Consider the following 16,317-nt stretch of genomic DNA (forward strand, 5'->3'; position numbering starts at 1 on the left):
ATAGTCTGGAGCCTTTTATGTTCTTGTTCTCATATGTATTACATAGTATTCACTTGATGTACATTACTAACATGTACAAACTTACATTTTTAATGTGCACAATATACTTTACAAAACTGCTATGGGAAAGCTGGATTTCACAGCACAAAATTGCTTGAAATAAAATGATAATAGATTTAATGTGAAATTTCATGAAAGAATTATTGTCATTTTTGCCTCAGCACATGCAAGAATGTAGAATTCCTCCCCAGAACTCATATGAGCATTACAAACATAGGCTCAGCTCATGCTGTGGCTTGTGCACTATTGGCTCAGTCCTGCATTGTGCTGAGCAGCTCCAGAAGGTGCAGAGCACTGCAGCTCACATTGGAGTTAATAGAAATATTTGGTGCTCAATGCTCCAGGGGAAACTTTCCAGGATCAGCCGCCATGTTTCCAAGGGCACATGGTTGGTAAATGAAAGGGCTTCTAAATATATAGTGCAAATGCTGCCGAGGGCAGTAGTTGGTAGCTCAGGGTATGCCTTGTGATGGGTTGTTCTACTCCCTTCTGGATGGTGCTATTTCCTAGCAGTTCTGTGGATCAGTTCAGTCAGGTCAATGCTCCTTCCAGTCATTACACCTTGGTAGTTTTTCCTCTGTAGCCCCTCTCTTGATCTCAGGAGCCGCAGCTGTCATCTTCATTTCTCAGACCTCTAGTCAGATCACTATTCTGATTCCCTTCCGGGCGAGAGTGTATCAAGATTCCTGCTCTCCAGCAGTCTCAGGCAGTCTTCTGCTTCACTGCCTCACAGTGCCACTCCCACAGTGGCTGGCAGGAGATCCTGGGCCCACCCTCTACTCCAGGTTCTGGCTCAAGAACCTCTGTACACAGCAGCCAAGGTTCATTTCATGCACCTTGCTGCCTTTCACTGAGCCGCTTCCATGCCTCCTGGCCTTCCCTGCGCCTCTCGGTTTGCCAGTCTCTTCTCTTCCACCTCCCAGGCAGTAACTTTAGGCAACATGTCTCTGCAGCCCTTCAAACACTCCTCACTGCTCCCAGGGAGTGACTGCAGACTTCTCCCTGCTGCCCACTCTGCTTTAAATTTCCTGTCTTTTTTGTAGAAGTCTCACTTGTTCCTCATAGGTGAGCATATCTCTAGTCAGCTGCCTCCAGCCTAAAGCCCCTCAGTTTGCATCCTCATTAGCTGATTGGGCCCACCAGACCTAATTCAACTCTTGCAGGGCCAGTGTGGGGAGCACATCCCATCACACTCCTTCTCAGAGGAGCAGAAATATATGCTGCATAAAGCATCTTCTCAGCCCTCTCTAGGAATCCCACATTAAGCAGTAGGATTTCTGGAGCATATTTGGGCAAAATTAGGCTTCAGTCTTCACCTGGTTCCTCTGTGTGCTAATGATTACATCAGTTACAAGTTTAAAACCTGTATTGTCCCAAATTAAAAGGACTTATTGCAGTTGTAGGAACAAACAAATTAGCCTTTGGTCATTAGTGCACATATATGTGGTAAGCAAACATAAATATAAAATTCCTTAACTATCCATTAATGCTTTATAGTAAAGATGGTACCAAACCAAAAGCGCAAAGTAGAACACCTCTATACTTCAGGAATATTTGGATCTACATCCAAATCAAAATTTGATAGTTCAGGCTCATTGCTGCTTTGTACTGCATTCCCATGTTCTAGGCATGACTTCTACATGACCCCACTGTAAGGATGAACTAGATACTGCTAATATGTACTCTCCATAATACCCAGGGAATAGAAAATGTGTTTGGAGTGTGAGAACAGCTTTGAGGGAACATAGTCATTCCAAACCACATATTTATGCATATCTATATGTATGTGTATATCTATAGCCACATCACCTTCTTAATTTAAATTGCTCTTAAATTACATAGGAGATGGGAGATGATTGACTCAATGTATTTATTTATAAAGAGCACCAGCTGTCAGACAATTGTAAGTGCTTTAACTTAATTCTAAAATACACAATTCATAATACTTGCAAACCCACTTTAAAACAACCCTGACTGATGGAACACAATAGTGAACAAACTGGGCATTGCCTGGCTAAACCAGAGGAAGGATAGGAGACACTTCATATGGATTTAATCAGGCCGCAAACTTTATTATTAGATATCTGGGACCATCTGGCAGATAAAAGTGTACAGTGCAGGCAACTCCATGTTCATTCAAATAACTACTCGTGGCTTCCACCAGCCCCCTTCATTTTCCATCTGGGTCCCCCAGCCAACCCATGGCTTGGACCTTACCATCCACCCCCATTCGTAGGAAAGGTTAAGATGGGCTACAAGGGAGGGTGGTTGGCTCCCTGCCGTACCATAGGAGCCCCGACCCACCTTCCATTCCTTTAACCAGCACTTCCTTTTAAAGTCCCTTACGAAGCCATTTATCCAGGAGTGGAGGCCTTCCCTATGGAGTACCCCCTCCTCCCTGCTTTAACCATCCTGTGTCTACATGGAGCCATGCTGCCTTGCATGCCTGGATCCTCTGCTACCTGCTGCTGTTGCCTTGCTTGCTGCCTGAGAAAGGGCTTCTAACCTGAGGACTTGCACCTTCTAAAACCTTCTGCCCTTATATGCCCAGGAGATGAGTCAGCGTCGCCAAGCTGACCCCAACCCACCTTTTTTTGCAGAAGTTTCTGACCTCTTTCCACCCTCACCCCTCATAAAGCACTATTACCTTCCTGTGGCAAGCCTGGACAATGTCCTTCCCCATCAGGTATCGTGCAGTCAATCATATAGAAAAAACATTTTAAAAATCCCTCTCTTCTGAAGATCACAACCATCTCTGAGTCCACTCCAAATATCTGAGAAAATTTAATGGGACTTGTAGTGTTCCCTGAAGTGGAAAAAGTGAATTCTAATGTTGAAGGGCCCCCACTGAGAACATCCTTCTAGCTGCCTACTGTCTTTTCAAGCCTTAAAACTCCAGCTTAGGTAACTCTGTTGGCTCCAGCTGGGGCAGTATATCCTGGGGAAAGAGGTGATCTCTCAAGTAGGCAGGTCCCAGATGATTTAAGTGTTTTATAAGTCAAAGGCAACACCTTAAACTCTGCTTGAATCTAGGGGTATGTCTACACTACAGCTGGAAGTGGGACTCCCAGCCTGTGTAGGCAAACTTGCACCGGTTCAGCTTGAGGAGTGTGAATACCGTAATGCTGTTGGAGTCTCAGGCTAGCCATCTGAGTTCAGATCCCAGGGATCATGTGGCCTTGGGAAACCAAACTGCAATATCCCCAGTAGTATTTTTAGTGTGCTAACTCAAGCCGAGCTAGTGCAAGTCTGTCTACCTGGTCTGGGAGGGTCGCTGCCAGCTGCAGTGTGGACATACTGGGTAATAATTTGCACCTTGCATAGTGCCACTGACTTCAATGCTACTACAACGGTAAGGTACTCGCAGTGCAAGTAAGGGTACTAGAATTTGGTCCTTAATTATCACTGCTGCTCATTTTTATGGATTTCTCTAACCAGATTTGATAAACTTTAAAATTTTTCTCCTTTTCTATGTTATTTACTGTTCCTGTATTTTGTCTTTTCACAAAAATAGCTACTAGTAATTAAGTCAGATACTTAATAAAATAAATGATGGGGAAAATTATTTTAAGATGATGAGTTTGTGGTATGTTGTGTCTCTGACATATGGCATTCATTGGGCTGGTTTCTCTGGTTCCCTAAGCTCACAAAGGGACCTTAAACCAGCCAGAGATTCCCCCTGGAGAATTCCACTCTTTAGGAGGAATCTTTGGCTGAAGTAAAGTTGGCAAGATGCCCTTCTGATCTCCAGTTTAAGTCGACATGGTGTGCCTGCTGATGGCATGTTGAGAATGGGGCGGGAGGAGGGTGTTGTCAATGAGCCTGATCCCTGTCTGGTGAAAGGTCTGCTATAGAGCTTATGCCACCAGGAAAAGTTAGAATAGCTCCCCTGCTGCTCTGACTTCCACTGTGGGAGAGTAGCTGGAGATCAGGAACCTGCATTCAGCTCTTTGCTGCTAGTGCTGTGTACTGTGTTGGAGTGCAGCTCAGACATACAGAGGAACTGGGGTTATTGGTTTTTTTGGTTGGATGTGGTATATGTCATTACATGACATTTCAGACTCTGACATAATATAACAATACTAAAGAAAATGCTGTTCTTTGTATGAAATAGTTCATTTTAGCGGTTTGTCATCCACAGTGTAGTTATTCAACAGCGATTCCAATCAGTGAAGAGGAAATGGAAATGTCATTTTATTTATGATGAGGAAGTCACAGGCATCCAAAAATGGGCTTCCCTTCCCCACCTGATCCCAATTGCTTTGTGTTGAAGGAGATCCCATTTTTATAAAGTTGACAATTTAATTTTACACTCAGTTCAAGTAAGGAGTAGAGGGATTTCACCCCTTCGTTTCTTCTGCACCTCAGTTTCCCTTGTTAAATCCTCTTTTCCATACCCATTCGGAGGCGTCATTGCAGCACACAGATCTATGGGTGAGAGGCCTGGTGTTCTACCTTTGAGACTGTAATGATACCTTTAATTGGCTATTTGCATTTTGGGGGAAACTGAGCCCCTTTGTTCTGTAGAAGCAGAAAATGTAATCTTTGAAATGATAACAGCCCCGACATAATGCTCAAGGCCTGATTCAGCAAGATACTTAAAAGCATAAGCTTAACTTTCAGCATGGGTGTAATGTGATTGAATAATTAGTTGGGCACATGCACAAGTAATTTGCTCAGCTGAGGCCCAAAAGCAGAAGGTACTCCATGTTTCAAATGTATGTGAACAATATGGCATCCTAGTAACACAATATACTGTCGCAGGCCTGGCTCCCTGTCTTACTAGGAATTATTTAGGCCTTTTCTGAAAAAAAAAGTCTGTGTTTTTTGCCTCATTTTCCTGTACAGGTAAAAGTACCCCAGGTTGTTTCAAATAGTTGCTAAGATAGTTTAGAAACAGTTTGCTTATGAGGCTGCGTTAGTGGTGTTTTGTGATTCAACATATCACAGTGTGAGAAAGACAGGTTAGAATTTGGCAGTTCATTTTTTTTTAAATTTAAATTATAGCTGTCTTCTCATCCCACTGGACTTGTTAGGTTCCCTTGTCCTTACGTTAAAAAACTAGCTTTGATGTTGATTTTTACTGTATTACCTCTGTTACGGATTTAGGGCTTGATCCAAAGCCCAGTAAAGTCAATGGGAAACCCTTAATGCTATTTACTAGGAGACCTCTAAACTTCAGTAGGACATTATGGTGACCATAAAAGGAACATTCATCTCACATGGCCTCATTGTTACGTGCTGTGTGTCTTGCAATACTGTAGCCCCAAGGTGAAGGTGTATTAGATATGTATCAACGTACCTAGCACTTTTTTTCCTAGTTCCCTGACCTGTCTTAGCTGCACTAACAGTAAGTGTATCTACTCAGATGTGTAAGGAGAGTGTTCAACTGTACCGATCTAGGTCACTTTATCTGTGTTTGTGTTTTTCTATTTTAGGGATCTCGAGGCTTTCCTGGTGCTCCAGGTCTTCCAGGTCTAAAGGGCCACAGGGTAAGCCTTAACCTATCTGTCTTACAGATAATCTTTAACAACAGTTGTAATTTTTTCAATCAGCCTATTGTATCCTAGTAGACTATTTGACCTATTTAGTAATGGCAAAATCATGAGAGTTAGAGATGGAGAAGTCCTACCAGAAAACCTAGTCCATCATCCTTTAAGTGCAGGTTCATCTCTAGTGTTTTGTCCATTCTAGTTTCAAATGTCTTAGGCAACTGGGAAGAAATAAAGTAAGCAAATACTGTATTAAACTCAAGCGGGGACAAAACTGACCTTTGGCTAACTGTTCTCCCATCATACTGGCAGATCTGGCACTAGGAAGGGGAACTCTAAGGTTGGATATGTTTATGAAAGAGAACAGTTATAAATTACCAAGGTTTGTGGGCAAGTTTCCACTTCAGGGAGCAATAAACAGGATTACAGGGAGAAATAAATAGGGTTACTGTGGCTCAGAGCTTTCCTCTCATTGTCTTTATATATATTTGCAGAATTCTTGTTCTCAGAGGGAACAAACCCAAGGATATGTATCTTACACAAACAGTTGTTTCATTTGAAAAGTATTTTAAAACTCTTTTCCCATCTGTTTTCTTGTGTGTATTCTTTCTTTTTCTCCCCAGCTCAGATCCACCCTGATGATATTTTAATAAAAGATGATTTTAATAATGAATATCATAAGTGATTGTTTGTGTGTATCTCTTTATACTTATATATTTCTCCTCATAGGGACACAAAGGACTTGATGGTCCTAAAGGTGAGGTCGGAGCAACTGGATCCAAGGTAATATCTTCATTATGAAATTTGGTTTGGGGTTTCAAAGGAGTTGTAGTGTTTAGCTTTTGGAGTGTCCTAATGAGTCGTGTTTATATATTTTAGTGTCTTTCATTCAAAAGGATCCTAAAGCCCAAAGAATAAAACCTGTGGAAGAACATTGATTAATCATACTTTCCATAATGCTAAAAGCAGCTGACGATAATAGATCTTTAAAATAAAAAAAACTTTGTTTCCTCTTCTGATCACCAACTTCTCTGATTATTTATTTACTTGTTAAGTAGCTCCATTGATGTGATTGGTCTGTTTTGGGGGATGCTACTTGCATGAGAATTTCATTGTTCCTGAGCAGAACTGCATGGAATTTCCCTATCTGTGCAATCCACTTCAGTTACCTAAAGCTGAAGAATTTGGGCTTTATGCAAGAGTGCCAGTGGATTGGGGAGATGAAATCCTCATCCCCAGTTTCGGTCTGCAGTTTGTGCATTAGAATAATGGCTGTAGATTATTTGTGTCATTTGCAATTGGTCAATGGATCCATGTTAAACTAAATCCCATTAATCCTCTTCTAGCTGGATCCCAGGCCACTTCTGCACTGTTCAGTGGCTCATGTGGAACTGGCATGGAGATAATTCCTGTGGTGCACAGATGCTTTGTGCATTTGCCTTACACTGTTTTGGGAATTTGGACAGGCCCTGCATCTATAATTAGGCATGGCAGAATTTGACTTTTTAAATAATTTCAACAGATAATATCAAGGTTTATTTTTAAGCATTTTCTTCAATTTGTTGCAATTTAAATGTTCACAGTTACATAAAATTATGGGTTTTAAATTTTAAATTTTTATCTATTTAAATTCTCAAAGTTGAGGGAAGTTATCGGTGTGTCAGACAATAATTATTTAGTGACAGTAGACATTGAGATTAAAAAGGTTGAAGTTTTAGAGCCATTAAAACACAAATTGTCAACATCACATGTTAAAATTTACAAAGAAAATGTCCTTAAATCAAACTAATAAGTTCTCAAGCAACATTTTCTTCCTTTACCTATCTGAAGATGTCAATTACTATTGATAATATTTTTTCTTCCGTTTCAGTGTCAATCAACATTAACTGACATTATCGTATATAGTGTCTCTCTAATTTACCAACATTGACTGATAAAAATCGAATCCTCCTAAGCTATCTATAGTGTAAAAATATCAAACTGAAAAGAAACTTTTCTGGTCTTCTTTATGTGCAAAACAGGTCCAAACCTGCTTCTTCCTCTTTGCAGGTCAGCTGTAAGTGGATTTAGTTTTAAGTAGTTTTAATATTGTTTAGCTGGCTAGCATGGATTGAGACAAGTTGTGTTAAAGCCACTTTTTAAAAGAGTGCCAGTCTCCTTTATTGTTTTTTTTCCTGCCGTATTCATACTAGCCTACTAAATGGTATTGAAACTGTTTTAGCCTGCTGAAGGCAGAAACTGCAGATGGTTTGGAACTGTTACCTGGGGGTAAAAAACCTGTTGGTTAAGTGGATATAGAAGAACTGATTTGGGTTACTTTCCAGAATAAAAAAACATTTTCAAAAATTGAACAAGTTGGGATTGTTTACGAATCATCAGTTATTAAATCAAAGCACTGCAGATTGGTTTGTCTTAGAATCATAGAAGATTAGGGTTGGAAGAGACCTCAGGAGGTCATCTAGTCCAACCCCCTACTGAAAGCAGGACCAACACCAGCTAAATCATCCCAGCCAGGGCTTTGTCAAGCCGGGCCTTTAAAATCTCTAAGGATGGAGATTCCACCACCTCCCTAGGTAGCCCATTCCAGTGCTTCACCACCCTCCTAGTGAAATAGTTTTTCTAATATCCAACCTAGACCTCCCCCACAGCAACTTGAGACCATTGCTCCTTGTTCTGTCATCTGCCACCACTGAGAACAGTCGAGCTCCATCCTCTTTGGAAACCCACTTCAGGTAGTTGAACGCTGCTATCAAATCCCCCCTCACTCTTCTCTTCTGCAGACTAAATAAGCTCAGTTCCCTCACATTCTCCTCATAAGTCATGTGCCCCAGCCCCCTAATAATTTTTGTTGCCCTCCACTGGACTCTCTCCAATTTGTCCACGTCCTTTCTGTAATGAGGGGGGCCCCAAAACTGGACGCAATGATGTGGTCTCACCCATGCCATATAGAGGGGAATAATCACTTCCCTCGATCTGCTGGCAGTGCTCCTACTAATGCTGTCCAATATGCCGCTAGTCTTCTTGGCAACAAGGGCACACTGCTGACTCATATGCAGCTTCTCATCTACTGTAATCCCCAGGTCCTTTTCTGCAGAACTGCTGCTTAGCCAGTTGGTCCCCAGCCTGTAGCAGTACATGGGATTCTTCCATCCTAAGTGCAGGACTCTACACTTGTCCTTGTTGAACCTCATCAGATTTTGTTTGGTCCTATCCTCCAATTTGTCTAGGTCACTCTGGACCCTATTCCTACCCTCCAGCATGTCTAATTCACCCCCCTCCCCCACAGTTTAGTGTCATCCATCTTGTCTAGACCAAAACATTTTTGCTAAAATTTCCCTCTGTTCAGTTCTGCCATTAGTAGCAACAGTAGAAGCACACCCATGTATTTAGGGCACAAGTGTTGGTTGGCATTTTAGCCATGTATCCTGTAGATTAGATTGCTCTCCCTGCCCTAGGGAGGAGGATGTGAACAGTTCTTGCTCATCCACACTGCTGTTGTGGTCAGTCTTTGTCTTCTTGTATTTCCCCACCCACCCCATTCTTGCCAATGCAAGAGCTGACCTCAGTCTGGTTCTCTGCAATCAAGCGCACTGACAGTACTCAATAATAAATCATCATAATTGTAGCAGATTGGTGGGTCAGGCATGAAAATATCTTGGAGAGGAATGGAAGGTATTATTCTCTAGCTGCATTTGGAAACTTGTGCATTATTCAGTGGATCTCTTAGGGATGAGCTTATTCTGCTTCAGTGGGAACTCAGAAACATGGCTGTTTCCATCAGTAATGGCACAGATTTATGTAACTTCCCACACATTGCTATGCAAATTTGTTCCTAATATAGCTAAATTAAACTTAAGTGGTGGTGATAAGAGATGGAGTTTCATTTTCCTCTAACATGGTTTTTTGTGCTTTCATTTGAATTTCTAGGGTGAAGCCGGACCAACTGGCCCAATGGGTCCAACAGGCCCTATAGTGAGTGTTATTTGCAATGTTTGCAACTGGATTTTCTGTTTCGCTTAATGTGTGGCTGTAAGACTGCAAACACTGATCCATTATTTTTTGTCATAAGGAGCCTGTAATGCATTTAGGATTTAAGTTTTGTTGAAAGCCATGTCTTTCAGAGCTAAATTCTGTGCTGGTGTAAATGGGCGAAACTCCATTGTAGTCAGTGGAGCTATGCTGTGTTCCATTGTTCCCCAGAACTGAGGCCATGTAAGTACTTTGTCAGTAACTGCAGTAAATCAGGAAATTAATACAAATCTGAATTAGGTTTTGGTATGATCTTTTCCCCATTGTGGTTCAGGGTGATTAATCCCTCTATACCCTTTAGGCCCTTCCTGATTCTTTATATGAAGAGATTTTAATATGATGAAAATCTCAAAGTAGGTCACTTTGAGTCAATAATTGAAGTTACTTCAGTTAGAAAAATATTAGCCAAGAAAACTACAGACAAAGGATTTTTGAGTTTGTGTCTAGAATAAACATGTGAGATGAGAAGTCTTTTCTCTCCGGCAATCTCAGAATGCTTTTACTTAGCTGGTATTTAGAGCATCTGTAAAACTACAGGTTTCAGAGTAGCAGCCATGTTAGTCTGTATCCGCAGAAAGAACAAGAGTACTTGTGGCACCTTAGAGACTAACAAATTTATTTCAGCATGAGCTTTCGTGAGCATCTGAAGAAGTGAGCTGTAGCTCACAAAAGCTCATGCTGAAATAAATTTGTTAGTCTCTAAGGTGCCACAAATACTCTTGTTCTTTTTGTAAAACTACAAGCATTAGTGGAGATAAAGCCATCTGGTTTTGATGTGTTGTCCTGTGTCCTGCAGAATGTAATATCTCTGAAATGGATCTCAATTAGTGAATCAGCCATAGTAAAATGGGATTGAGTTATTGACCTTCAGTGAGTATGTAGAGAATTTAGTCTTTGTGTGGCTGAATTTTGAAATACATCTACAAGTTGATGTAAAAGAAAAAGAGAAATTACAGAGCAGTTCAGTTCCCTGGGACAAAACTTGTAAGACTGACCGAGGACATAGATTTGCTTCAACTTTATGGGCCCCATAGACCAGGGTAATCACTAGCAGAAAAAACAGTGGTCTGATCCTGTAACACTTAGTCATATGAGTAGTTCTTAGTCATTCTTGTATTCTCATTAAAAACAATGAACCTAATCATGCTGCCTTTGAAATGTTTGGCACCAAATTTCATCAGTGGGAGCAAGACTGAACTCAATGGGATTCTTCTTGTGAGTAAGGCTTGTCAGATCAGACTTCACTACTCTATAATTTCTGGAGTAGGAGTGCAATGAAACGTTTTTATTGAAAGAAAAAGGAAAAATCAGAGATGTTTAAAAGAAAACTGAAAAAATGCTCTATACTATGGTTATTCTGAAACAAACAAACAAACAAAAAAAGGCAACCAAGAACAGTGAATTCCTGCATTCCACTTCTTATTATCCTCACACAATGAATATTCAATTAAAGCACTTTTCTGTTCTCTTTCCATAGGGTCCTAGAGGAATGTCAGGAGAAAGAGGGCGAATTGGACCACAAGGTGCTCCAGTAAGTGGATTTGAGGTTTTGCTGCTGTCTGTTAGCCTTACTGCTGTACTTTACTTGTTTTATCTAAATTACAGTCATATTTCTTTTTTCCAGTTTTGAGCTTGCAAAAATTTACTACTGAGTGAGTAATTTACTCACTCTCATGTTCACATTCCCCCCCCGCAACCACAAGTAGTCTCTTTATAGTCCAAGGCTACTGCAAGAACTGAGTAGAGATTTGCAGGATCACAGCCTTCATTTACATTTTAAAAAGCAATAACATCTGTAAGTTAGACATGAATTGCTATATTTTATTAACATAGGTGCCAAGAATAAACTGGATGCAAGGGGTGATTCTGAGCAGAACTGTACAAAATTGTTAAATATGTTCACAACATTTTTCATCAGTTTTGTGACCCAGAAATTACATTTTTTGTTTGTAAAATTTCTGTGAAAAAGCCATTTTCACAAAAACTTGCAAAATTTGAAATTGTATATGTTTCTGATGCAAATTGATTTTCAGTGGGGAAAAAAACCCTTAAAATGAAAATTTCAAAAGTAATCATCTTTTAGTTCAAAATAGAAAAAGTGGTCTCACTAAAAACAAAAAAGTGAACTTTCTTAAGTATTTCATGATATGGGATCATCTCTGAAAAAGAAATGCAAACTTTTCATCTCTGTAGTTTTACATTTTGTTTCAATTTTTGTTCACATCTCTACTCATGGCACTCATGAGTATAGTGCAGTGGTTCTCAATCTGTTTACCATTTTGGGTCACATATACAGCTCTCAATATTTTATGTGGGATGCATCCACACACTATATAAACTACCTATATGGCCCTGAGGCTGTCACATGGGGCGCAGCTGTGTGCTCATGGGGCTGCAAGTGTCCCGCAGGTTGAGAATCATTGGTCTAGTGTGTACTACTCTTCATGGTAACAAACATGAAATCCTGGTCCCATTAAAATCACTAGCAGAAGTCCTGTTGACTTCATCAGGCTATGATTTCACTCTGAAACTCTTCCATGTCCATTCTGTGATGGATTTATGGACTGGTATAATTTAAAGACAGTTGTAAATTGGCTCCTTTTACAATCACTAATATTCAAGGGCAGAGTTTAATAAGAATTCCTATAAATGTACGGTGTCTTGTCTATCTCTATGTCTAGGGTGCACGGGGTTCGCATGGTATGCCAGGGAAGCCTGGGCCAGTGGTAAGTTCCTTTCCTTGTTCCCAGTGTTGTGATCCTCCTTTACCTTCAGACATTCTTTAACCAGAAGGATGAGTAACTGTTGCCGTTTTTTAGGTCTGGTAACTGAAGGCAAATCCTAAATATCTGTGCATGATTCCTGATACTGCCACAAAATTATTAATCACAACTGTGGAGATGTGTGCTCTGAGAAATAAACCACTAAGATTTTGCTTCCACTCAAGAAAGTGATTTTAAGTAGGGAGTAGGCTGGTGCTATATTCATCTTCTCTCAAGGAACTGATGTATTGCTGCATTAATGCAATGGAACCTAGATGCAAAAAGGTTAAGCATTTTAGAAATAAGTATTATAATAAAGAATCATTAATAAAAAGTTGTCTTTTCTTCACAAATAAAGATGTCAAAGGAAGTTATACCAGTTCTCAGTAAGAAATAATGAATTTCACTAATAACAGAAAGATGTGAATTTGCTAGCTCAAATCCATAAGGACTATATATTTTCAAAACTTATAAAGATATGTAGCCCTTTTTTTTAGAAGAAGTCATACACTGAGCTGATGAACCAGAAACACATACACGAATATAATACAAGCTGATAAACTGCCTCCTTGAGAGATCAATTTATTATAAAATACTCACATCTTTTATATAGAAGTTTATCAAAAATTAAAATAATAATGCTTTTCAATACATGATTTACAAGTAGTTTTGTTATACAGAACAGATATTGTAAAAAGTTTTCCGATAAAGAAAATACAGTTTAAATATATTAAAAAGTTAGTGTGGCAGTTAAAACTAAGGATTTTCATATAACCCGTGATTCTGGTCCCAATCCTACAAACACCTATGCACAAATGTTTAACTTAATGCATCTGAGTACCCCACTGAAGAATATCTAGAAGTCACTGGGATTACTCATATGTGTAAAGTTAGTCACATGTATAAAGTGTTTTCAGTTTTAGGGCCTATAGTACAGTTTACTCATTTATACTTCCTCACTATTAATGTTTGACAGATTTCCCCTAGACATACACTTTCTTCTTTTTTTTTTTTTGCGCTTGTCACTTGACAAAAACATCTACCAAATTAGTTGCCTATTGATACAAAATGTGATATGCCTGTATGCTGAATCTTCATTCAGTCTGAGGCACGCTAGTCCAAAGTTAAAATTTTCACTGTTAAAGTACATAGTCTTTCGTCCCTAATGATATTGTGTAGGCCTTGCATGAACAATGCAACAAGAAGTAAGGAAGCTGAGATTAACAATGGATAAAGCATAAACTCACAAGCGGCCTTGTAAATAACATTCAGTTTGAAGATTAAGAAATAGTGAGAAGAGTAATGTGTCATAAGCTTGCAGCCACAGCTTTGCTTACAGCTCGTGGACAGTTCATGATCTGTACAGGGATTGGTTACAAAAATTAGTGGGTCAATGATAGTTTGTGATACAGCATTTTAACCTATAGTATTAAGTTTGAGTGTGTACATAAGCTGATTCATGATTATGTATGTTGGAGATGTGGTGCACCCTCGCCTAACCCCCTACATCTGAGCCTGATCACCTCAGATGTAGCTTTATGACATCATATAAAGAAACCTCTGTGACTAGTCTGGGTTTGAACCAAGTTTTTGGATTCATGAGAACTGGATAAGGTGTTCTCCCAGAACTGGATGAGGTGTTCTGGATATGCCAACTGCAAAAGGTCTCGTAGGGAATCCCAACATGCTGCAGTGAGGAAACAGTATTTGTCCATGTGTTACAGAATAGACTGTACTGTTGTAAACTCCATTAACCAACAATTGACTATGATAGAAGTTGAAGCTGAGAGTGTAGATAGCTGCCAAATTCAGTTATCTGGTACATCCTACAGAGAAGGGTGATCACAACTATAACAGTATTTTAAAAATAAAAGTTTTAAAAGATTTTTCATTATTTTGAAACAATTCTGTAACAGAAAAAAATTGAATCTCAAAGCAATTCTGAAATTCTAGATGAAGTATAAATATTTCAGTAGACTTCCAACATGAGCTCACACCCACTGGGCATGACATCTGGTTGGCTAGCATATGTGGTACATTCCCTAGCAATCTCACAGGGAGATGCAGAATGGTTAAACATGATCTCTCTGGAGAAAGTGCTATCCAAATATATGATGAATTGGGTAAGTACAAAGAAATATGTCGTAATACTAAAATTATCATTGAAACGAGTGAGATTTGGCAGATAAGCGTTCATGACCCAATACATTGGGATGTAGCTTTTTCATAAATACATTAAATGAGCTGTTACAGCAGTGCTTTAGCAATTCACTACAAGGTCACTGGCAGAAGTGTTCTCCATAATTATTAGTCTTTGGAACAGATTGTTCTTACTGAGTTTGTCAGTGGAAGCTTGTTATATAAAACATTCTTTCTCAGTATACATCATGTTCCCCAAAGAGGGTGAAAAATCCAGCCAAAGACAAAGAAAGGGAAATCATTTGGGAATACGCAGCTGTACTCAATGTTTATGACCACTGTATACTACTGTCCAAAGACTGTATAATATAGAAGGAGGAGTGTATATCACATCTGTTCAGCCCACCTAGCACAATAGCAACAAAAAAGCAGTATTAGTCTACTACTTGGTTGACTCTACATTATATTGTTATTTTTGTATGCAACTGTGTCAGCTATCATACTCATTTTGGACCATATACCTCTGTTGATCTTCACATAGAACTCTCTCAGGCAAGAGTGGGATTTCTTCAGTGTTCTGATGACTGTTAACATAATTAGGATATTTTCTGGAAACATTTGGATTTGCATGAACAGATTAAGAGCAATATAAGGCCCAATCTGCTCAATCTGAGTTGTAAAGGGGTTATCCCCTATATAGAGAATGCAGGACTATTGGAGTTATTGATCATAAAGGGTTTGTGATTTGAGTGATTATGGGTATCACGATTAAGGCTAATATTTTGTCACAGGTATTTTTAGTAAAAGTCACAGACAGGACATGGGCAATAAACTCTAAATCATAGAAGCCTGATCCCTGCCATGTGTTGGACTAACAGCTAGAGCCCTGCCATGCGCCATGATTGACAGAGATTCTGATACAATTATTAACTTAGTACTAAATCAGGATATGATTAGGATACAATGCTCTATTGATATATAATATCTGAACTTAACTGGCTGAATAGTTTTGTTGACATGTCTGATGGGGCGCATTGGTACAAAATAGATTTAATCTTTGATTAGTATATTTATCTAAGTTTTGTTTAGCTATTTGTAATATTGTCTGATACAACATCATCTGTAGCACAATATGCAGAGATTTTACAGATAGAAAGTTTGAGTGGAAAAGCAGTGATTTTTTGATTATCTTATCTTTTTAGTACCTTTTAACAGCAGCTTGAGCAAAACGAAGAGGAAATAGTATATTTGTAATGAAAACTGAAACTCAAAAATATTATAATTAAAAACTATCTTGATTACTGTTTGGAAGTTGGAAGATGAACCAAGAGCTGTAACATTGATAACATCAGTAAAAAAGTATTTAATTCAGTGGTACTTAGACCTCAGTGGTTCAAGAGCCAAATTAGCGATCAACATTATCCAAAAGAGCCAGTGTAGCAAAATGACTGACTAAATATTAACTATAAGTGGTTAATACCATAACAAAAGCATCCTGACTGGTTAAAAACTTAGACTGGTTAATAATTAAATCACACAGTGTTCTAATATCATGTGCTGCAAGGAGACCTATTAATGAGTCACTTGCAGCTCGCAAACTGCAGTCTGAGTATCATTATCTTAATTAAAACATTACATTTATAAGTGGTATTCAATTCATAACACTTACATCATCTACAATATTTATAGAACTGGTTTCCTATTTTTTAAGAGGCAATATGTTTTGTGACTGGCATTGCATTTAAACCCAGGAACTCCATTTGCATAGGCCTTCATCGGTGTTTAGGCTACTAGTTTTGTGATACTGACTTTGGAAATATCACCTCATGTACTTA

At 39.1% G+C, this 16,317-nt stretch overlaps 1 protein-coding gene across 3 annotated transcripts in view; it reads left to right on the top strand.

Annotated features, from left to right (window-relative positions):
- The window catches only part of COL5A2 (collagen type V alpha 2 chain), a 330,967-nt gene that overhangs the window by 254,170 nt on the left and 60,480 nt on the right, over positions 1-16,317 (top strand). For all 3 annotated transcript variants that reach the window (XM_050916331.1, XM_050916329.1, XM_050916330.1), the window contains 5 exons: positions 5,499-5,552; positions 6,282-6,335; positions 9,480-9,524; positions 11,059-11,112; positions 12,263-12,307. In XM_050916331.1, the coding sequence (XP_050772288.1) occupies positions 5,499-5,552; positions 6,282-6,335; positions 9,480-9,524; positions 11,059-11,112; positions 12,263-12,307 (252 nt within the window). The remainder of the gene's footprint in view (positions 1-5,498; positions 5,553-6,281; positions 6,336-9,479; positions 9,525-11,058; positions 11,113-12,262; positions 12,308-16,317) is intronic.

Source organism: Gopherus flavomarginatus, chromosome 10 (assembly GCF_025201925.1).
Source record: "Gopherus flavomarginatus isolate rGopFla2 chromosome 10, rGopFla2.mat.asm, whole genome shotgun sequence".
NCBI classification, from domain to species: Eukaryota; Metazoa; Chordata; order Testudines; family Testudinidae; genus Gopherus; species Gopherus flavomarginatus.